Here is a 23,562-nt window from a genome sequence, read left to right as displayed (position 1 = left end):
CACTTTCCAACGACAACTGAGCTAAGCCAATTCGTTCTTGCATCTGCCTACAACCAAGCGACGTATACTCGAGCCTCTGGCCTCGATTTAAGAGAAGGTTTTAGAAAACGAGAGTAGAGAGAGATTTTCGAAATAGATGTCATATAAGCAAGCAATCGAGTAACAACAACTGCTCACAATATAAACCTTGGGCAGGGAGAAGAACAAAGTTGCTTTAACTCCGTAACTAAAAAATCAAACCAAGTTTTGATAACTAAGTTGAGAATCGACCCAAGTTTTGATAACTAAAAAATTCTCAACTTCAGAATCCAACCAAGTTGCTTTAGCTCGTGAACCGAACACCTCTAGTTACTTTAAATCGTGGTTTTAAGGTTTATTTGAAATATGTTACAAAAAAATAGGTCACAAAAGCTCGAGTTTGTATAATCTATAATTTGGGATTGATCAATATAAGCTAAAGTTTAACGAACTACGATCATAAAACATTACCAAATATATAGTTACCTTACTCGGATTATTATAACCTATGACTTAAAAACATTACAAAATCATAAAAAACCACCAAAAGCGTTTGAAAGTATAAGGATCAAAATAAAACATACATAAAAGCTTGAAGCCAACTAAAGCTAAGCTAAACCAAATGAATCAAGAAAACGCTTATAGGAATTTAAAACTCGGCACCCTTTGACTCAACTCGCTCGAGAGTCGGAGATTCCCGGGCTGGGGTTTCTCCATGTTGTCATTGTTAAACGATTCAAATTGTCGATCACCTTGATCTTGGTTTTCACCAAGGGGCAGTGGCTCAAGCTGCTGGTATTTGGGCTTATTTTTTTCCAGGAGAAGGTAAGTGGTGTAATACCAGAACAAAAGTATCCTACTTTGTGCTATCAATGTGTTCCTAATACGCCTTTGACCAAAGGAAAGTCGTTCCAGTGCCTGCAAATAAGAGAAAAGCCAAGGCATTAGGATGTGGCTCCTCGATCCACGCTACAACCAATCTGCCCCTTTGTTGGGGTTCCGAGACAAAAACACTTATAGAAATGGTGCTAATTTCCATGTTCTTTCAAGTCTTATTTGGTCTCGAAAGCCTTCTGCTCTACAACCAATCAGAGAAAAGCCAAGGCATTAGGATGGAAACATGTGGCTCCTTAATCAACACTACAACCAATTCACATTTTTTTCCAGATGAATATAATATGCTAAACCAAATGAGCTTGATTGAGAAGACAGCCGCACTCCAAAACAAAAGCACTTATAGGAATGGTGCTAATTCTCATGACTTTTACCCGTTTCTTTTGGACTTCCCTTAAGGTTTTTAAAAATCTGTTAGGGAGAGGTTTCCACACTCTTATAAAAGAATGTTTTGTTCTCCTCCCAACTAATGTGAGATCTCACATTTTGAGTCTCGTTTGGTCTCAAAAGCCTCCTCATCTACAAAGCGTAGGCATTAGGATGGAAGCATGTTTTATTATGTTTCCACATTTTCTCTGGATCGATGAAAGATGCTAAACCAAAATCGAGCTCGATCGAGAGGGCAGCCTCTTTGTCGACTTTTTGAGACAAACACTTAATAGGAATAGTGCTAATTCCTAAGTTCTTTCAATTCTTGTTTGGTTTCGCGAGCCTCCTCCACTCAGTTCCTTACTCGACAGGACCAAATAACAAACTAATAAAGATATCTTCAGAGCAACTCAGAAGATCACTACAAAGAGGAAATAAGTCGTGAAATGAAAAGACAATTTTTATGGACTCTATCATGCTCAATCGTTTCAGCATCTTACACAATAGTGAAGATTTTCATACTCAAGTTTAGATAATAAAAGTCATGCTCTCGCCTACCTGTTCTCCAGTTTGAATATCAATTGAATGCTGACAATCAAATTGAAGACCTTTAAACTCATTGATGCAAAGCCCTTGAAAGGCCCTGAAAGATGAAATGTCATTGAAGTTATAAGAATTAAAGGAGAGATAATTTTGAAATTTAACATGATATCCAAAATCTTTTAGTGGATCCGACGCACTTACCATCTTATGAGAGAAACGCTAGGAATCCAACGAAAGATGATCGGCGTGTTGTCTGCATTGACATAATAGCCACCAAATACAATAAAAACTGTCATAAGTGAGGGCCCCACTGCCATGGCGGCTTCTGGGCTAGGAGCCATAGCTCCTACAGTGAGACCCATAGCAGACGCGGCAAAAGATTCAACAGTGATGATACTGCAGAACTTCCCAAACCTATATAATAATTGCAGAAGTTTCAATCATTATTTGTGGCAACGAATGTATGATTTTGAAGTTAATTACGAATTTAAGTAACGATCAAATCCTGACCTTGAGGCAGTTGAGTGAAGACGAGCCATGGGGTATAAGATAACCCCAAATAACAGTGGAAAAGCAGCTCCAATTGGGATCTCGGCCAACAGTTTAGAAAGCAAATATGGGCCTAACGTATAAGATCCCTTTGAACGCTCCCTATCAACAATTGCACGTTCTTTCGAAAAAACACCCACAGTTTTGGTGAGAGCAGCCATTGCAGTGTTGATTGCTGCAACCTGAAGTGAAACATATCCATAGCCACAAATTGGATCAAGAAAATTGTACAAGTTTTATTTTTGTCTAGGAATCTTCTCAATTCTAGCAACTTGAGGCAGGGGAAGGGGTGGGGGAACTACTTTGATTATCATTGCAAGCATAATATTGGTTGGTACTGTGGTACGAAAAGCAGCAATGGAATATCATAATTATACAATATAGCAATGTAACCATAATGTTTGAATGACTCCAACAAAGATACTGCTATACCTGAAGTAAACCCATCCTATCCTGGATTGATGTCTGAGATCTTTCAATTCTCCAAAAAACTGAACCAAATATGATCGCTGATGCAATGGACATTCGTGCTCGAACCTTATTTGTCGGTCCATCCCGAGAAGCCTGGAAATTCATTAAAAGATTCAACCAAGTAAATAACTAAAAGAATTGTTATTCACACAATAGCCTAACGCTTTCAGCATTCCACTTTTGACCAATAGGTATCTCTCTCCACAATGTCTGTGAGATGCAAACAACGGGAGATGAGGACTTGACAGCTTATATCTATGTTTTTTAAAAAACTGAAGATTGCATCAAAATAAAAATAAAATTCACAGGTCATTGTTATATTATCAAAACCTTCGCAGGCTGTCATTTTCCCTCTTGTAGCTTTTGTTTCTAATTTTTTACTGAACGAGAACAATTTAGAACTTTAAAGCAAGCTACATATATAGAAAGGAAAAACCTGCATCCATGCACGCTTGAGGAGCAAGCAGAATTGCCTCCACCAGCCTCCTCTCTTCAAAAGCTTATTTTCCCTGAATTTCATACCTGCCGAAATCTGCCTTTTGTCACTTGAAGTTGCATACAAAATTGTCGAAGAGTGTCGTGAGAATGACTCAACAAAACCGTAGATCCTCTTCTGGGAGGAGGACACACTTTCTGGAGAACTATAGTCAATTGATATAAGATCGGCCAGAAACTCAGCAGGATTAACATGGTCAGGACAACTATACCTGTTCGACTAAACAGCAAATAGTGAGTTACAATATCTGGAGTCCAATTGAGCTTACTGAGATTATTTATTTTTGAAAGAAGAAGAACAACAAGATCAAAGAAAACATTGAAAGGCATGCACGGAAGAACTCAATTTCTTTAGTTCATAAAGATTCAAAACAAAACAAATGAACAGGAAGAAGAAGGCAAAGCGCTAACAAGATTGAATATAATATTGATCAGTACATGCGGAACAAATAAAAAAGAAAAAGTAAGCTTTAAAAATCTCGTATGTGAAAATAGAGTTAAAAAGATTTCAAAGTTTAATAATAGAACAAAAAAATCAGAAGCCATTGTCACAGTTCATCAAGAGGCATGTACCTAAAATGTCAAAACAAAAAAAAAAATGCTGAACGATGATGAGGAATATGTTGAAAACAAGGAAAATGCTCAAATGAAAACACATTTGTTGAAAGTATGGATAGAGCTCACGACCCAAATTTAGAGAAGTATTCCACAGGTTCCTCATGAGCAGGACCAGCATAGACAAGAGCACCCTCTGTCAGCAATATAATATCATCAAATTTGGTATACACAGAGCCTCTAGGTTGATGTATGGAGCAGATCACAGTATGTCCATCCTTTGCAAGTTGTTGAAGCGTCAGGACTACTTTTTCAGCCTGGAATGCATCAAGTCCTGGAAGTCCCATGTTTATAATTTTATTTATAAGACATTGTACATTATAGTTATCAGTGTTTTGATCAACACTCACTAGTGAACCTTATCATTCATGTTGGCACATGACTAAAAAAAAGGTTAAAAATGTGATGAATTTCTATAAGCTAGAAACTTGGTCATTACAAAGAATCAGATAGAAGGATTTGAATCCCTAGCTAAATTCCACAACGCTAGGGTGTGAAATCATGGAAGTTGCATTTGATTTTATAGTATCAAAGATTGGATTCAGTCTTAAAGGCTTCACTTATATAAAATGGTGAAGCTAAAAACATGTAGACAGATAACTTTCCAAAAGTACATGGCAACCGAATTAACAAAAAAAAAAAAAAAAAAAAAAAAAAAAAAAAAAAACTTTTCATTGAAAAAAGTAAAAGGACACTAATTCTCAAAGGATACAAACTCCACAAGGGAGTGAAGACATAAACAGAAAAGAGATACAAACCTGTTGTAGGTTCATCAACAAATATAATAGATGGGCTGGCAATCAGCTCACATCCTAGAGACAATCGTTTCTTTTCACCCCCACTGATTCCACGAATTCTTGTATCACCAACAAATGATTCAGCACAATTTACCTTTTTCAAGAAAAAATATAAAATTAGCATGAACATGCTTAAGCTACGATAGATCAAAGCACGTTGCAGTGAGTCAGAAGAGGCTAAGACCCTCATTATTCAACCAGTTAATAATACTATAATGAGCAAAGAAATCTCTTGTTAAGAATTTCAGCCAATAAATTTATTAATCATTGTTTGCTAAGATCCAAGGAGCTAGCTATGAACATATGGCACTGGTCAATTAAGGTAAATCAAATTCAAAATGTATAATACATCCACAACATATGAAGAACTTATTTCAGCTATCTTAGAAGAACAAACTTCGATCATCAATCTTACCAAACCTAGTTTCAAGAGCAGATTGTTCACATATTCTTCCTTCTCTTCTTCGGAAGGTATCTTAGTAAGCTGAAGCTCAGCAGCAAGCTTCAGTGTCTCTCGGACAGTTAGCTGTGAGAAAAAGAGGTCCTCCTGTCTCACATAAGCGAACCTACAATATAGATAATAATGAAGCAGTCTTCTAAGCATAATGTTGTAGAATGTTTTATTTACAAGAGAACATACTTGTAAGCTCTCTTATTTGAATAAGCGTTTCCATTGTAATCTATAATGCCAGTGAGATGTAACCGTGGAGAAGCCGCTAGCTGGCCGGCCAAAATATTGAGCAACGTTGTTTTTCCTGAACCTGACGGTCCCACTATCGCTAATAATCTTCCTGGTTTTGCTTCTCCGCTTACATTCTTAAGCAGAAATCTCACCTACCAATAGTTTCTTCTATCAGTAATTGATCATGCTCTACTTTTAAAAGCATGAAAATTATTGGTCCAGTTTCACAAAATTGTGTTAGACGAACACGACTCTCCACAATGGCATGATATTGTCCACTTTTAGCATAAGCTCTCATGGCTTTGCTTTGGATTTCCCCACACCAATAGAGATAGTATTACTAGATTATAAACCCATGATCATTTCCTAAATTAGCCGATGTGGGACTTTCTTTTCATCCAACACCTCCCCTCGAACAAAGTACATCTTCCCTTAATCGAGGTTCAACTCCTTTCTTTTTGGAATCTTAGTCATTTTTTACTATGCCTTCGTAAGTCTTCCCTTAATCGAGGCCCAACTTCTTTCCTTTTCAAATCTTAGTCATTTTTTACTATGCCTTCAGGAGCCTCCTTTGGGATTCCTTTGTTCGACATTTTAGGATTCTATTGACATGGCTAAGTTTAGGGCATGGATCTATACCATGTTACACGAACATGACTCTCCACAGTGGTATGATATTGTCCACTTTGAGCATAAGCTCTCATGGCTTTGCTTTAGGATTCTCCAAAAGGCCTCACACCAATGGAGAAAATATTCCTAGATTATAAACCCATGATCATTTCCTAAACAGGAAATTAGCCTGTGGGGCTTTTCTTTTCATCCAACAAATTGAATATAGCTGTAATTCAAGTCACTCTAGGCAACTGATTAGCCAATCGAAAGCAGAGATCGGCCAACGAACTTATAAGAATCGCAAATCATAACATTTGCTTTCGATTTCTTTCCCTAAAAACTGAAATCCTAACGGTGAAAAACAAAGAGAAACGCCATATTCACTATCCTCATACTCTACTGCATTTTCGAGAACACAAATGGACTTAAAGAATGAAGAAAACGCCAAGAAAATTACTGATTTGGAGGATTTATCAGATAGAGAGCACGTGATGTTGCGCCACCGGATTGTCACTGGACTGACTTTCCTGGAGGCAGGAGATTCTTCACCAACTTCAATGTCTCCATCTACCTTCTCCCAATCCTCGAGCTCGATATCGTGCTCCAACAGAAGAGCAGGTTCTGGTGCGGAGAAAATACGGACAAGAAGAGCCGCCGCCACAGCAACCAAAACTTGGCCAACACCGTTCCCGCCAATGCTCATGATCGCCTGGCCCACTCTTTCCCGGTCAAATTTCACCATAGTATATACCTCCTGGTTCCCCTCCGACAGAGATGAGCAGTGCACCTCCGCACTTTACACTGCCGTACGATCCCCGTAAGAGACGGAAACTCCGACACTGTCGTCGTTTATCAGACGGAAATGGCCGGATTCTCGCAATGGACGATCGTAACGGACGTAGAAGATCACGATGGGTGTATTTTTTGTAAGTGTAAGAAAAACTCACTCACGCAGGAACGGAAGCATAGTTGAAATTACCATCTTACCCGTTCAAAGTGGTTAAAAATGAGGGAATTTATGTATTTACTTAATTTATTTATTTATTAAAAAAGTAATCATAAACCTACAAAAAAAAAAAAAAAAGAAAAAAAAAAGTCAAAGTAACGTTAATATAGCCAAAATTTTACAAATTCAAAATTATCATCTTACCCGTTCAAAGCGGTAAAAAAAAACTAGATAATTTTTTAATTCATTTTTAAGTTTTTTATTTTTACTAAATTAATAAAAATACCTTTTAATTTTCACAATATTTTAAAAAATATTTAAAATTTTAAAAAATACTTTTAAACTTTCAAAATTTCATTAATACTTTTATTTTTAAAAAAAAAAAATTAACCGTAAAAGTTTGGAAATAATCTATAAGATATTAGTAATAATTTTAATATCATTTTTTTAAATATAGTACTGACATTTAATGTATTAATTGAACTTTTTAAAATTAAAAAGATATTTTTAAATATTTTTGAAAAGTAAGGTAATTAATTTCATTTATAAAATTAAGAATATTTGACATTTATAACATATGTTAGCGATGAGTCGTAACTCGTGAATATTTTAATATTTGAGTTTTACAAAATTTGAGTATAATTTTTTTAATAATTAAAAAATTGAATAATCCGACAACTCAACTCGACCAGTTCTTATGAGTGTAAAACATCATCGTACGAATTTGTTAAATTATTATTATTTAATTTAATAAAAATAATTATGGGAATCTATGTGTTAGCTTCAATATTAAGACTTGAAATAGACAATGATTGATGTTTAAATATAGATCATATAATGTGGAATGGAGACTAAAATCAACCCATTCATTTTTTTCTTTTGATGTTGCCAATAATAAAATAATTATTATAATTATTATTCAAAATTTTTAAAAATAAAAATAAAAATTAATTTTAAATTATACGATAAAAAAAGGTACGAGATCGATTTAGTACGACAAGATGAGAATCAACATCCTTGTTTATTTCTCATTAATCTGCATTGTTTACTAACTTTATCAAAAGATGATGGGTAACAATTTATGTGTAACAGTTCAAGCCCACCGCTAGTAGATATTGTCCGTTTTGGCTCGTTACATATCATCATCGGCTTCACGGTATTAAAACGCGTCTATTATGAAAAAGGTCTAGCCTTACACTGACTAGTGCCTCGCATCGTCTAGTGACTGACTCTAGGCTTCCTCTCAAGGTGATGTGTAACTACCCATGTGTAACAGTTCAAGCCCACCGCTAGTAGATATTGTCCATTTTGGCTCGTTACATATCACCATCGGCTTCACGGTATTAAAACGCGTCTATTATGAAAAAGGTCTAGCCTTACACTGACTAGTGCCTCGCATCGTCTAGTGACAGACTCTAGGCTTCCTCTCAAGGTGATGTGTAACTACCCATGTGTAACACTTCAAAGCCCACCGCTAGTAGATATTGTCCGTTTTGGCTCGTTACATATCACCATCGGCGTCACGGTTTTAAAACGCGTCTATTATGAAAAGGGCTCTACATTGACCAGAGCCTCGCATCGTCTGGTAACTGACTCTAGGCTTCCTCTCAAGGTTTTAAGACACGTATGCTAGTGAGAGGTTTCCACACTCTTATAAAAAAAAAATGTTTCGTTCCCCTTTTCAACTAATGTGGGATCTCACAATCCACCTCCTACAGGAGCCAGCGTCCTTGTTAGAACACCGCCCAAATGCCCAAAACTAACAATATATTGTCTGTTTTAGCCCGTTACATATCGCCGTCAACTTCACAATTTTAAAACGTGTCTATTAGGGAGAAATTTTCACACCCTTATAAGAAATGTTTCGTTATTCTCTCTAACCGACGTGGAATCCTATACCTTTACTCAGATGTCACACGATGAACGATACTTAATTTGAAAGACTCGTCTAAATATAAAAATTATTCTCAAATCATTGTTTTAAGAAACTGCTTGAAAGAAGCTTTGTTTTACAGCCAAGGCCAAGAAAACAAAAGGTGCCTTTTTTTAGCTTAAAAAAAAAAACATTTGAAATTATAAATTTTGTCCTATTAATATTTTTTAAAAAAATATAAGAGTTAGGTCCCTCAACTTTTAAAAATTACAATTATGTCTTTATAATTTAATAAATCCTTAAAAATGTTACGATCCTCGTCTTAAATTATAATTTTAAAAAATTATAGGGACTAAATTATAAAGTTTATCGTTTTCGACCAAAGATCGAGACCATTTTTGTTTTTTATTTTGTACTTTTAGAAAAGAAAAGTTCAATATTTATTTGGTAGTTGTTATTATTTTTTTCTCAACATTAGATTCTTTCTCCTTTTTTTTCTACCGATCGACTCAACGATATTCTGAAATTTGCATCAATTTTAACGTATAATTTAAAGCAAGTTCGAGATGTAAAAAGAAAACTAAGTGACTACACTTCTTCATCCGGTTGCCCGTCCGTGTTAGTTCTTGACCAAGGCAATGAGTCAAGGCGTCAAGCTAACTTGCAAGGAAGAAGCTAATATCGGTGTCTGTTATGTGTTATACGCTTTGATATTTAAGTCAATACTTATAATATCCAAGTCTACCGCTAACAAATATTGTCTATTTTAAAACTTCTTTGGTAGGAAGAGGTTTTCACGCCCTTATAAGGAAATAATATCCAAGTCCACGGCTAACAAATATTGTCCATTTTAAAACTTATTTGACAGGAAGAGGTTTTCAAGCTCTTATAAGAAATGTTTCATTTCCTTCTATAACTGATATGGGATCTCACAATCCACCTCTTTGGGACCAGCGTCCTCGCTGGAATACCATCTGGTGTTTGGTTCTGATACTAATTGTAATAGCCCAAGTTCACTGCTAGCAGATATTGTCCACGTGGCCCGTTACGTATGATGGTCAACCTCACAATTTTAAAGTGTGTCTACTATGGAGAGGGTCTAGCCCTATTTTAACCGGTGATTGACTCTAATACAATTTGTAACAGCTCAAGCTCACTGCTAACAAATATTGTGTGCTTTGACTCGTTAGGTTTTGCCGTCAGCCTCACGATTTTGAAACACGTCTGTTAATTAGAGGTTTCTATACCGTTATAAGAAATGTTTCGTTCCCCTCTTCAACCAACATGGGATCTCACAATTGCATATGTGATAACAGGACGAGTCACTATTTCATGGTACCCGAGGTGGAAAACCCGAGATCCTACCTAGACTGATGCTTCCACCTCGGGTTGGTTCTTAGGCTCCACTTATAAAAGAATTTGAACTCCTTTACTTTAAATTACCTTTCTAAAAGGGAAAGAAACCCAATTCATTTGTGTAAGGGATGGCATCAACTCCATAGTTTGTAAAGATAAAGGAATACCCTTTTTGTAAATTTTATTTATTTATTTTATTTATAAAATTCCCAAAAGTATGGAATCAATTCAATTCAAACCAACTAATTTTTTGTTTATTAAATTATAAATTCAATGTGTTTTATTTTTTGAAAATACATTTTTATTTTTTTAAAAAAATTGTTGCAAATATTGTCCGTTTTGACCTGTTACGTATTGTATCAGTGTTACGATTTTACAATTGAGTTACATTCTCGATGAAAAACTATCAACCACAACACAAAAATAATTTTATAATATGTTTTTTTATCACAACTATTGGAAATATTGTGACAATTTTACGGAATAATTTTTTTAATCCTGGAATAATTTAGCTACCATCAATCACAGAAGGTCATCATAATAATGGCATGAGGAGGTTGCAAGAGCGATAATCGGAGGCGAGCAACGGTGATTGCCCAATTATGGGTGATGAGCAGTGGTTGTAGTCGTCGGAGGCAGTCGATAGATGGTAAACGATCACAATGGTCTCCGATAATAACAAGGGACAGTAATGAGGATGAAAGGTAAGGGTATTTTAGTCATTTTACTATATGCACAAATATCCCAAATTAAACTCCTAAAAATCATTTTTTAAAAAAAATTGTTTCAAATAAATGTTCCAAATGATTTTTTTTTATAATTTATCAAAAATAAATAAATAAATATATAATTTAAAAATTGGATTTTCTCTCTCTTAATCAACATTAATTTATTATTATTATTTAACATTATTTGAGGACACAGTTCATTTTCGGTGTCTATGTTAAAGCCATTTTAATTCCTTCTTTTCTCTAAAAAGTGTTTGATGATGAAAGTCCCACGTCGGCTAATTTAGAGAATGAATATGGGTTTATAAGTAAGGAATACTAACTTCATTGGTATGAGGTCTTTTGAAAAGTCCAAAACAAAGCCATGAGAACTTATGCTTGAAGTGAACAATATTATACTATTGTGGAGAGTCGTGTTCGTCTAACAAAAAGATTCTATATATATATATATATATATATATATATATATACCCCTCCTTCCTCTAAACTTTGCACTTATAACCATTTCTTCAAACCTTCTCTCTCTAGACCTCTCCTGTTCTCTCTCTTCTTCTCTCCAAATAAACACAGGCTTAGAGAGAGAAAAACAATGGGGATTTTCGACTCCGTGTCGGATTTAATCTCCGATTATGTGGCCACTTCCCGGCGGAGGAAGAAAAAGCCGTTTCAGGTTCCGACCAATATTCTCTGTCTTTTTTTTTTTTTTTTTTAATTTCCTAAAATTAGTTTTAATTAACCCAATTAATCCAAATTTATTCTTTCTTTTAAATGTTTTTTTTATACATCTACATATATTTATTTTAATTTTATTCCATTTCATAACTATTTATTTTTTTAATTACTCTTAAATTGTTCTTTATAATGTATTTTAGTAAATCTTAATTTAATATTTAAAAATAAATAAATATAACATGTTACTTTAATTAAAAATAAAATTTTGAATAAATAATTTGAGTGAATTGAGTTGAATTCGTTATTTAATAAATTTTTATAACTAGGTCTAAATTTTTAACCTATAAATAAAATATTTTTAAAAAAATGAAAAAAAATTATTTTCATTTTTTAATTATTGTTACGTAGAAAATTTTAATTTAATATTTTAAAATAAATAAATATTACATGTTACTAAACAACTCGAATAACTGGATCTAATCCAAGAGTTTAGTTCATTATTTAATAAAATTTTACTATTCAATTGGATTTAATTTAACTAATAAATAAAATATTAAAAAAAAACGAAATTAATTAATTATTATTATTTTTTTTGTTTATTTTATTTAGACGGTGGAAATCAAGGTGAAAATGGACTGTGACGGGTGCGAACGAAGAGTAAAAAACGCCGTTTCCAGAATGAAAGGTCGGGTTTAATAAATAATATAAAATAAAATAAAATAAAAACATTTTGGATTTTTAAGAATAATTATTTATTATTTATTTATTTGGATTTTGTACAGGGACGAAAACGGTGGAGATAAACAGAAAACAGAGCAAAGTGACGGTAACGGGGTTCGTTGAAGCGAACAGAGTGTTGAAGAAAGTGAGAAGAACGGGAAAAAGGGCAGAGTTTTGGCCGTACGTGCCGCACAATGTGGTGGCGTATCCGTACGTGACGCAGGCGTACGACAAGAGAGCGCCGGCGGGGTTCGTCAAAAACGCCGTTCAGGCACTCCCAAGTCCTAACGGCGTTGACGAGAAGCTCGCCACCATGTTTAGTGATGACAATCCCAATGGCTGTTCCGTTATGTAATGCAACATTCACCCGAACCCTTTTTTTTTACTTCGGTGTAAAAGTTAATTTTTAATCCAATTGCTTTTTACCCTTCAACTTTTATCTCTTATTTTTAGCATAGAGTTAAATTTTTTATTTTCACTCCATATTTAAATTTAAATTCAACCTTATAATTTGAAACTATAAAGTTTTAGAGTAAAAAAATATAATTTTTACTTTAAAACTTGGTAAAAAATTTGATCTTATTAACTTAATACATGTTAAAAATTTGTATAAAATGGTAAAAAAAATGTACAAATTATATTGATAATAATAAATTTTATTCGTTTAACGATAACGTCTGTAGTTCCATAAATCCTTCTATTAGTCTTCAAGAAACGATGTTATCTCTTTACGAAACGAGACGTAAGATGCATAGTGTAACACCCGAGTAAAGAAGAGGTACATGAATGAACCGAGATCACATCCAAATGAGGATGATCTTTAAAAAAATAGGATGGTTGAGAAAGACTAATTGAAACCCGAGCAACTCGAATAGATTTTACAACTCAACCCTATGTTTTTAGGTTAGATTGGGTTGTCGGCTTGTTCTTTTTTAATTATTTGAAGAGAATTATACTTATCCACCATACATATTACATTAATAACTAAAATCAGGTAAAACTTAAATATCAAATATTTACAAGTGGTCGAGTTGACTCAACCAAAAAATGTCAACCCGTGAACCAATCCATATTTTCGACTTTTCAAAAATTAAATCCAAACCAAATCGTAAAAAAAAAAAACTAACCCAACCCTCCAATCACGGTCGCAAATGAACATCTCTACAGAGACCTACTGTCGCAAATGAAAAATATTATATTTTAATAATAAATTTAAATATTAAAAATATTTATATAAAAAAAAATAATAATAAAAGAGTTTGATGCTTCCATCCATCTCATAAAAGTTAAAGTTAAGACAATTATACTTACATTCCCCATATTGATCCCTTAGTCATTTTATTTATTTATTTATTTTTTTCAATAATGATGGGGACACATATTTATATATTTAGTGGTTAAGAATAATTTAATTATATATCAATATTAAATAATTATTAACTTTTTTTATTTTAAGAGAATATATTATATTTCCAAAAATATTTTATTATACAAAATTATAAATGTGTGCTTCAAATAAATAAAAATAAAAACATATGATAATTGATATGATGTATTATGTAATATAGTTGACTATAAAAAGTCAAAAATTAACAAAAGTATAATTATATTTTTAGTCGTTCAAATTTTAATTAATTATTTGAGTCGTCCAAATTCACCACTACTCGATATTGTCTACTTTGTCTCGTTACATATTGTCATCAGCTTTATGGTTTTAAAACATGTCTACTAAGTAAATTGTGAGGTGGAATCTCACAATTTACCCTTATTGGGGTCTAGCGTCCTCGATGGCACACCACCTTGATGTGTCTAGCTCTGATAACATTTGTAACAACTCAAACCCATTGTCACCAGATATTGCTCGTTTTGCACTGATTTTAAAACTCGTCTACTAAGAAGAGGTTTCCACACCTTTATAAGGAATGTGTCGTTCTCCTCTCCAACTGATATGAGATTTTATAATAAAGATCAAATTGTAAAACTTATATGATTATTTGGAAAGAAGTTGAATCGAATAAAATAAAATTACATAAGGATTCTCGACTAATTAAAGGGTTTCTCAACAGTTAGCCATTCATCATGTCTCGTGAATGTCGAGAATCTCAAATTTTTGTACATGCAAAATGTGACGTGACTTTAATTTGAATAAATTAACTAAAAAATCGAATACGATCTCAAATGATTGTGTGTTTAACTCTAAAAGATGGTTACAACGTAGATTTTAATTTTTTTATTATAATAAAAATGATAAATAATAAATATATATATTAGGAAAATATGAAAATTAAAATTGGTCAAATGGCATTTGCTTGTTGGGGAAGATTTTGAAAAAGTAAGTAATAAGATCAAATGGAATATTAATATGAAAACTTGTGGAGCAATAAAAGCTTAAAATTTATAAAAAAATTAAAAAAAAATAAAAAAATGGAAAGAATTAAAAAAGCTAATGCTATTTATATCACTTAAAAGATGCCCACATTTAATGGTTAAACCTAATGATTTTTCATTTTTCACTTTATTTTATATTTTTTCCTTTTAAACTCATTAAAATAAAAAATAAAAAAAAATTACTTCGACCAGTCGAGTTAAGACATTTTTTTTAAAAAATTTAACCTAATTATTCGGGTCGTAAATTATTTCAACCTAATTTTATCATAAAAAACGAGTCGATTATTCAAAAATAATAATTTAATAAAAAAATATTGGTTCGTAAAATACCTATTTATTTATTTATTTTATAATGTTCAATAATGAAAAATTATTTTTAAGAGTTTTGTTTGGAATAAATAATCAAAAAATAATAATGAAATTAAATAAATATATGTATATATAATTGTATCGTAAACAAAAATATTATTTAAACTCGACCCAACCCAAATAAATTTATAATCCAACTCAAACTATACAGATTGAGTTGAGTCAATCGGGTTTTTTTTAACGGCCCTATTCAGCTTAATCTAAAGCTAATTCCCTTTTCCAACGAGTTGTTAGTCTACAAAACTTATCTTAAATCCAGGCGTTATGAAGTTTAGCAAGAACATATGATACTTTTTGTAAAATATAAAAGTCGAGAATAATTTTTAAATTCATAACTAATGCAATAGGTAAATATTCTCTTTTCAAGCACGGTTCGAAACTTATCTTAGACCCAGATGTTAGAAAATATGATAAGGACGTATGATATTTTTTTTTTGAAAAATAAAAGTCGAGAATGATTTTTAAAATTCATAAAGTCTTACATGTTTGAAATTGATCGAACATGGACGTAAAAACTATTTTATGTTCGTAACCTAAATTACCCAATCGAGAAAGTATATAAGAAATTTGGATTCTTTTTTTTTAAGTCAAAAGTTATAAAAACCCTCCAATTTATTGGAATCTTTTTTTTTTTTCATCCTTTTTATATCTTAAAATTAAAATAAATTTAAATTTATTTTACAAACTATAAAGTATATTTAAAATTATTATTAGAAAAAAAAATTTAAAATTCATTATGAAATTAACATTATTCCGAGTAATATTGGAATATAAACCAAGATGCATAAATCCTTTCCCCTTTGTAAGAATCCATTTAATAGCCACTAACTTTATGCTTATTTCTTTTACCAATAGTTAACGTCCACGTGGGGCCAAGAAAAAATTAGCAAAAATAAAATAAAATAATATATTGAATTAATTAAATAATTTTGATTTATGGATTTCTTGAACAATATTTTATTTCCAATCATTTTTATGTTTAGGACTTTGGTAGGAAAAAAAAAAAGTTCGTATTAATTAATTTAGAAAAATAAAATATTTTGTATCTCGGGTTTGTAAATTTTAAAACTCAAATAATTATAGTTAGGTTTTGAATTGAATTAAATTAATCTACAAAGAATGGGTATCGAACGGTGGCATTCTTAGCTAATTTGCCACATTATTAAAGGTCAATCGACTCGTTAACTAACGACTGCACGAACCATTTAGGAACAAGATTCGTTCAGATCGAACCATGATGAACCATGCTGCCTCGGGATGACTCTACGTTACATCATAGCAACACGACAAAATGAATGCTGAAATGACTAAAATGTCCTCTAGACATGTATTTTGACGTAATTTTCAGGAACAAAAAAAAAGAAAGCCCAATAAACCATAATTGAGAAACGGGCTTACTTAGAAATCCATATAGTTGGGCCATAACGGGCTTTCTCAACCACAAGACAAATGTGGCAAAGCCCAGCCCATTATTAAACGGACCCGGACTGTCCGATATGGAACCTGTTCTGTTTGTTGGGCTGCTTATTAATTAGTTGAAATTGGAAGGTCCAAATTGAAAACAAAAACTAGTCCAAGGACCATTTGATTATTAAATAAGACTAATTTTTTTAAAATAATTTAATTTAAACACTTATTAATATTCAAAAACACCTTTAATTTAAATTTAAATGTTAAAAAATACATTTCCCGTTATAACCTTGTTTTAAAAATACTTATAAATTCTTTTTTCGATATTTTTTAGATATTTTTTTTTTTTTTTGATAGTGGAACATTATTGAATTTTTAAAAAAATTAAGAATATTTTTAAAAATGAAATATAAATTTAGGGGGGTATTTTTGTCAATTTAGACTAAAGTCAATTAAAAGCACAAACAATTAGTTTGGAAGCATTTACCGAAATTTGACAAAATTCGCGTCTGAAATGCGTTCATACTTTGTATGATGCGAAAGAAACGCATATTTGCATAAAGCACGTGTCGTCTCGGTGGTTTGTGCTTGGCACGATTTCGAATTTTCCGATCAGCGTGGCGGCGCCGTCAAGAAAACTTGGCGGAATCTGAGCGGTTTCCGGTCGGCTCCGTCGCCTCCTCCCTATCGGCATCCTTCTGCATAATCATTGCTTTCTGTTTTTTTAGTCAATCATAATCTGTAATCTCCGCCTTCTACACCTATATTTCACTCGTATGAATGCTTCATCGAAACATCATCGCTTTGACTATTACCGCGTACCTTTTTTGGATGCTTTCTGAAGTCATCTGGACTCGCCATTTCCTATTATTGTGTTAGTTCCATTGTTATTTTGATTGTCGATTAGTAATGGCGATGGCTGCTTTCAAATCGTCGTCTAGAAGAGGTAGTTCGACTTCGGCGACACCTTCTTCGAGTAGCGGCGTTTCAACTTCGGTTAAGGATAGTAAACAGAATGACAATTCTCTCAAGAAAGCCACTATGCGTAGATCACGAAGCGTCAGTGCTTTTCCTAGATCTAGTACAGTGGATGTTTCCGCTGATTTTTCGAATAGTAGAGATAATCCGCTCTTCTGGAGCAATGGTTCGCCCCCAATGGAGGAAGCTCGTTCGGTCAATCTTGAATTAGATGACAGTTCCGCCAGAGTCAGACCAGGAAGTTCGAAACGTGTGAGTTGCGGTGGTGTTGAGAGTACGAGGGGACGATCTGTGTCGAGAAATTCTGATTCTGGAAGTGTAGGTTTAGGAAACAGGAAAACCGGTTGTCGAAGCTTATCGAGGGTAGGTGCTGAGCGGCGGGACCGTTCGGCGTCCGTGTCTCGATATACCGTTTCATCGCAGTCCGTTGTGAACTCTGAGGTTAGGCATTAAATTTATTCCATGCTTCATTGTCTGTTCGTCTTGGTTTAGATACTTTCAGCTGAACTAGAACTTAATTCTCATCTCTTTTTTCTGATATTAAGAGTGAGGCTGAGAGAGAGAGTTGTTACAGTACGAAATCCAATGGTAGAAAGACTCCAGATTCTGTTCTTCGTGGTCGGAGAGAGGCTGGTTCAGTTAGAAGTAGTTCAGATGCTTTGCAGCAATCGAAAGGCCTTCAGACTCGGTCCAGTCAACTTTCGCCCTTCGATTTATCAGATAACTGCGATGTCTCAGTGGTAAGAGATCTCCAGGCCTCTGTTAATTCTTCTTTGAATTCTATAAGATCTTTCCTGTGCTACATTGTGACTAAGTGTTGGAACAAGTTCAGTCTTGTAGTTTTGAGGATAGGCTGTCCACCGCTAGTTCTTTATCTGAAGCTGAAGAGAAAACTATAAGAGCTGTTTGTGAGCAAATGAAGGTAAGCTATGTCAATTTTTGGTTATTTTCAGTTTGAATTTGCTCATATAAGTAGTGCCAAGCCTTGTTTTAGTCGTTTAATTATAATTTGCATTCCTTTCATAGTCAATGAAGGGGGATTGTTTGCAAGGGCAATCCAGTGCTAGTGACATATATGACATTATTCAATACGAAGTTAGACGTGCTGTCCAAGATATTCATAATGATCTTCTCAATGTAAGTTTTGATCTTTTGCTGATATTTATGTTTTTTACTTCAATTGTTCTTTTAACTTCGAGACTCTTGTAGGCATTGTTAATGTTCTGGGTACTATCATAAGAATATGAATAACGTCATTTGCTTTTCTTCCCCAAGAAACTCCTTTCAACAACTTAGTGAAAAGGACATGTGGCATTTCAAATTTTTCTCTGGACTTATTATCAATATGAAGGGATCGTAACACATTATAGTTTGACTCGTGATTTACGCAGTCCAATCTTCCGTGTGTAAGGAAGTGACAAAAGTGTTGTCAACTGCGATGGGAGTAATTATAAAATGAATTATGTATGGAATATCAAGTGAACTACGAATGTTGCTTGGCCAAAAGCTTCTTCACAGTCTTGCTTGTTCTCGAATGATACATTGTTTCTCTCTAACCATAAACCCCAAACAGGACCTTCACCACCAAAATCCATAGAATTTTTGTCGTCCTTTTCAAGAAGTTTCCACATAGTAGTTGAGTAATATTGGTCTTTGCGAACCTATCCATCCCTCAATTGTAGTTACAAGTAATTTTCAAGCCTCTTGAACCGTCAGGGAAAAAGAGATGGTCCGATGCTTTGGCACAAAACACGATGGCCAGGGTAGAGTGACTTGTTTGGGCAGTAGTTTCCTGGGGTTGTCTGAACATTTTTGTTAGCTTTTCTATTTATGTATGCCTTTTTATTTGTACTTGTTTTCGCCAAAGTACCTCTCCTTTGTAATTCCGTGTTTGGTTTTATTTTACTTGATTGGAACCTTTTACCTTTTGTGAGATTGGTTTTTTGGATGTCCTTTTATTCTTTTATTTTTTCTCGATGAAAGCTGTGTTTCTTATAAAAGAAACCAGGAACAAGAATAGTTGATTAGATTATTTGCTTCTTCTTAACTAATAATCTTTCTCTATAACCTTCTTGCATGTATAAATGACTTATTCTTGGACCAAGATGTCCGTTTATATTGTACAACATGACATATCTAAATTTCAAATATGTTAATAAGACAATTTGCTTCCATTCTGTCATGGTTTGTAATTTCAGGCTTCACAAAGTGGTGCTGATGCTGTAGGAAGCTCAAATATTGACATCCCTCCCGAATTGGTGAATCCAGGAGCAGTTGAAATGGTGATGGACTTGAGAAGCGAGTATTCCAAGAAACTTGAGCTGGTAGTACTTGCTTGTCCATTGTGCTGTTTAACTTTGACAACCCCTTCCACTGTTTATGAGTCTTCCTTTCGTCGGATTTGCTTTATATTTTGTGTTTCTGCATTATTTTTGTTTTTATCATTCAAGTTTTCAACTTAATTCAATTACATCATTGACAACAAGAAATTAATATATTCTTCTTCTACTGGTAGTCACAAGACCGAGCTAGAAAACTCCGTGCAGACTTGGCAGTAGAGGAGCAGCGTGGATTAGAGCTAAGTAGAATTTTACGGGAAGTAATACCGGCTCCTAAGACTTCTATGAGACGAAAAGTATGCTCTCTTAGTTTCTTCATCAATTTTAGATCAACTTAGTACCTTCTTTTGGCATAATCTGTTTAAACTTCTCCTGATGGGTTTTATTCTTTAACATGCTGAGTATTTTTCCTTCTGAATTTGGATACTTCACCTGCCCCAAAGACTATGGGGTTATTGGAAGTAATGTTTAAAATTAGTTAGTTTTTTTTTTAATAATAAATGCAATGGCAATTTTTGAAAGTATTAAAAAAAAAAAAGGCTTGAAAAGTAGTATTTTATTATTTTCATGGGTTCTCTTTGGTGTTAAAAAAAGTCTCTCCTGAAAATACAAAAGAGACAATAGCTATCTATGACTTTTAAATTGCAATCTAGTGGCAAAATAGTAAAAGAGCGATCTGAATGTTATAGAAATAATTGATTTATTGCATATAATGATAGAAAGATCATATGATGACTGAACAATTACCATAAGCAAATGATTGAAGGATTGATTTCCCCCATTATGAACTTAGCATGTTTACATTCTGGTCTTTCTGATGGATATCTTGCATACAGGAATGGCAGCTTGCCATTCTGATACAGAGAAATTGATCGTTTGTTCAATTTCAAAACAGGCTAGCATTGAAAGAAGAAGGATGTCAAAACGTCTAACTGATGATGCCTTGGCATATTTTGATGAGTGTGTATCATTATCAACATTTGATGGTTCTGATTTCTCATCAATGGAAGAAACCCCCCCACCAATTCACCAAGTTTCTTCCACTACCCAGGTGCTAGATGGTACCCCCCAGGCAAGTTCCAAGTGATTTAGTCATGATTTTAGCATTTTTTTCTTTGACAATTTGGTTCACTTGCGAATCACATATCATGAACTTTTTTCTTTTTTATTTGTGCAAATGTGTACTAGGCATTTTATTAGGTTAATGAAATGCAAGTGACAGGACTGAATGAAAGGGAGAGAATAGTTGCAAAGAAAAACGTATAATAGCCCTCTAAAGAGGGATAGTATAATCAATAATATCCTCTTTTATCTCATTAACAGCTCCCATCCCTCAATAAGTCCTTCTTGAGGTTGTAAGACCGTGTTAAGCCAGGAAATAGTAGCTTTACCCTTTGAAAGGAAGAACTTTAAACATGAGAAAACTCCTCATGTTTCTAGGGTAGAAAGTGCCGAAGATGACGATACTAAGATTGGCGCCTACCGGACACAAAAACAACTAGCCGATATTGTCTTTTTTAGGTTTTCCCTTTCAACCATTTCCTCAAAGTTTTTAAAATACATCTACTAGGGAGAGGTTTCCAAATTATAAAGAATGATTGGTTCTCCTCCTTAACCAATGTGGGATCTCACAATTCCCACCCCCTTCGGCGGCCAGCATCTTGGCTGACACTCGTTCCCTTCTCCAATTGATGTGGGAACCCCCAATCCATCCCAACGTCCTTACTGGCACACCGCCTTGTGTCCACCCCCTTTAGGGCTCATCCTCTTCACTGGCACATCATTCGGTGTCTAGCTCTGATACCATTTGTAATATCCCAAGTTTACCACTTGCAGGTATTGTCCTTTTTGGGTTTTTTCTTTCGGGCTTTCCCTCAATGTTTTTAAAACGTGTCTACTAGGGAGAGGTTTCCACACCCTTATAAAAAATGCTTTTTTTCCTCCCCAACCTATGTGGAATCTCACAAAAACGATCGGTTGCCCAACTTTGATAGAGAAAGCTGTCCCGATTTCTAACTCAAACTTGATCTTAAAACCTTAAAACCAAGCAAGTTTGAGTGTTCGAATAAGACATGCTCTGCATACTTGCTCTCAAACAAAGTAGGTGATATCCGGGGACCAAGATATCATACAAGGGAATTTACATGAAACCTAGCACCACTTTTCCAATCTTCACTTCTCACGTCCCATTATAGCATGAGTTTCCACTTTCAACCATTGCTCCAAGTTTCCTCTTTTATTTCTCTCAGCCAATTACCTCACGAGTGCTATGCTCAAGCAAACAGTTGGGGTATTTAAAAATCCCCATTCGATGTTTGAAGTGCGTTCTTGATAAGATCACAAGGTTGAACAATTGTTCTACACTTACCATGCACACTTATAAAGTTCCTAACCAATCTCTGATACATCCTGTGTTGGAAAAGGGATAGTGAAAGAGATAGGAATAGATAAAATAGATGAAAGCTGCAGTACTTTATTATTGTCTACTATTATTGTCTACTGACTCAATGGTTAGAGGGTTACACAATTACAGTTTATTGTTAATATAGCTTATATGCTGGACCAGAAATAGTAAATCATGTAAATCTAGATAAATTCAAATCTACCAACAATCTCCTAAAATATTGGTAGTTTGAATATTTGAATCATATTTCAACTACTTTAAATCATATTTCATTTTGAATATTTGAATCATATTTCAACATCCTCATTTTGAATATTTGAATCATATCTCAACTTCGTGTAATATAACATTCCATTCCTATTGTTGTAAAATTGCTGCTTTTAATAATTGGTTTTCATGGGCATCGGTAATAGATTTCCCATGTCGAATGCTTGCAGTTTCAGGAATCAGCAACAATTGAAACTGCATCTGAGAGCGAGCAATACAATTTAGGACAGACATCTTACAGAAGCAGTAAACTCAGCAAATCTCAGTTCTCCTTCAGTAATAAACCACAAGAAACGTATGGAATAATCCAACAGGACATTGGGAAGTACATTCAGAAGTGCGAGAAAGATGGTAATAAATCGAGGGTTGTAAGCATGAAGAAGCAGTGCGATATTATTATGAATGATAGGAATATGGAGAAGGCAAGTGAAAGCCTGTTGTTCGATCGACTTGTTTTCAGAAACCGAATAGAGTCGGGAAGTATACTACTCTGCGGTGTAAGCTCTTCTGCAACTTCCTCTTATTATGCTTCTATTATCTGAATGTCGTCAATAAGGTATAAGTTTATACTTTCTATGTGATAATTTTATTGTATTGTAATGTATTGGATTGGTTAAGCTGCTGGTATATATTCCATAGAATTGAGCTAAATTGAAATTGGCCAATTGTCATGGCTGGATCTTAGGTGTGATCTGGCCGTGCCCATTCAAAGTCGACGACATTGGATTGTTGGGACGAAATGTGGACAATTGAACCAAATTGAAGAACCGAACTGAATCAACTCGAACTGGTTAGTAAATTTGGTTGAGTTGGAAGGTCATGTTCAATGGAAATAATTGAGCAATTTTACCTTAAATCAAAATTCTTTCAACTCCTTTTGGATTAAATAAGACATTAAAAATATTAATTTTTTCTTTTTAAATTTAAGTATTTCTAATTTTTCTCTGAAATTTTAATAATATTATGTATAAGGGTATGTACATCATTTGGGCAAGCTTTGAATGAATTTTGTTAATTTGATTAAAATCACTTTTATCTTATTCAAAATGATTTTGAAACATATCTTT

At 33.8% G+C, this 23,562-nt stretch overlaps 3 protein-coding genes across 4 annotated transcripts; 2 read left to right on the top strand and 1 right to left on the bottom strand.

Moving 5' to 3' along the window:
* Positions 1 to 485: 485 nt before the first annotated feature.
* LOC111467771 (ABC transporter G family member 7) lies at positions 486 to 7,016 on the bottom strand. The gene is made up of 11 exons (XM_023112831.1): positions 6,503 to 7,016; positions 5,392 to 5,585; positions 5,167 to 5,317; positions 4,713 to 4,845; positions 4,027 to 4,228; positions 3,281 to 3,551; positions 2,806 to 2,937; positions 2,335 to 2,555; positions 2,026 to 2,238; positions 1,840 to 1,924; positions 486 to 936 (listed from the first exon to the last, which is right to left on the bottom strand). The coding sequence occupies exons 1-11, from the start codon at positions 6,785 to 6,787 to the stop codon at positions 658 to 660; spliced, it is 2,166 nt and encodes a 721-aa protein (XP_022968599.1). The 5' UTR covers positions 6,788 to 7,016; the 3' UTR covers positions 486 to 657.
* A 4,440-nt stretch (positions 7,017 to 11,456) lies between these two features.
* On the top strand, positions 11,457 to 12,811 carry LOC111467645 (heavy metal-associated isoprenylated plant protein 20-like). Its single transcript, XM_023112614.1, has 3 exons — positions 11,457 to 11,618; positions 12,230 to 12,305; positions 12,403 to 12,811. Exons 1-3 carry the CDS (start codon positions 11,538 to 11,540, stop codon positions 12,693 to 12,695), a joined length of 450 nt encoding a protein of 149 aa, XP_022968382.1. The 5' UTR covers positions 11,457 to 11,537; the 3' UTR covers positions 12,696 to 12,811.
* Positions 12,812 to 16,998: 4,187 nt separating this feature from the next.
* On the top strand, positions 16,999 to 23,146 carry LOC111467644. 2 transcript variants are annotated; one of them, XM_023112612.1, is made up of 8 exons: positions 16,999 to 17,926; positions 18,031 to 18,225; positions 18,318 to 18,407; positions 18,512 to 18,622; positions 19,684 to 19,809; positions 20,001 to 20,120; positions 20,720 to 20,896; positions 22,642 to 23,146. In XM_023112612.1, the coding sequence occupies exons 1-8, from the start codon at positions 17,417 to 17,419 to the stop codon at positions 23,035 to 23,037; spliced, it is 1,725 nt and encodes a 574-aa protein (XP_022968380.1). In that variant the 5' UTR covers positions 16,999 to 17,416; the 3' UTR covers positions 23,038 to 23,146. The 2 variants fall into 2 exon arrangements, with proteins under 2 accessions (XP_022968380.1, XP_022968381.1); XM_023112613.1 differs by having other exon boundaries at positions 17,002 to 17,926; positions 22,666 to 23,146.
* Positions 23,147 to 23,562: the final 416 nt, after the last annotated feature.

This window comes from Cucurbita maxima, unplaced genomic scaffold (assembly GCF_002738345.1).
Source record: "Cucurbita maxima cultivar Rimu unplaced genomic scaffold, Cmax_1.0 Cma_Scf00034, whole genome shotgun sequence".
Taxonomy (NCBI): Eukaryota; Viridiplantae; Streptophyta; class Magnoliopsida; order Cucurbitales; family Cucurbitaceae; genus Cucurbita; species Cucurbita maxima.
The sequence above is the reverse complement of the archived record's forward strand: the minus strand, read 5'-3'. Positions and strand labels throughout refer to the sequence as shown.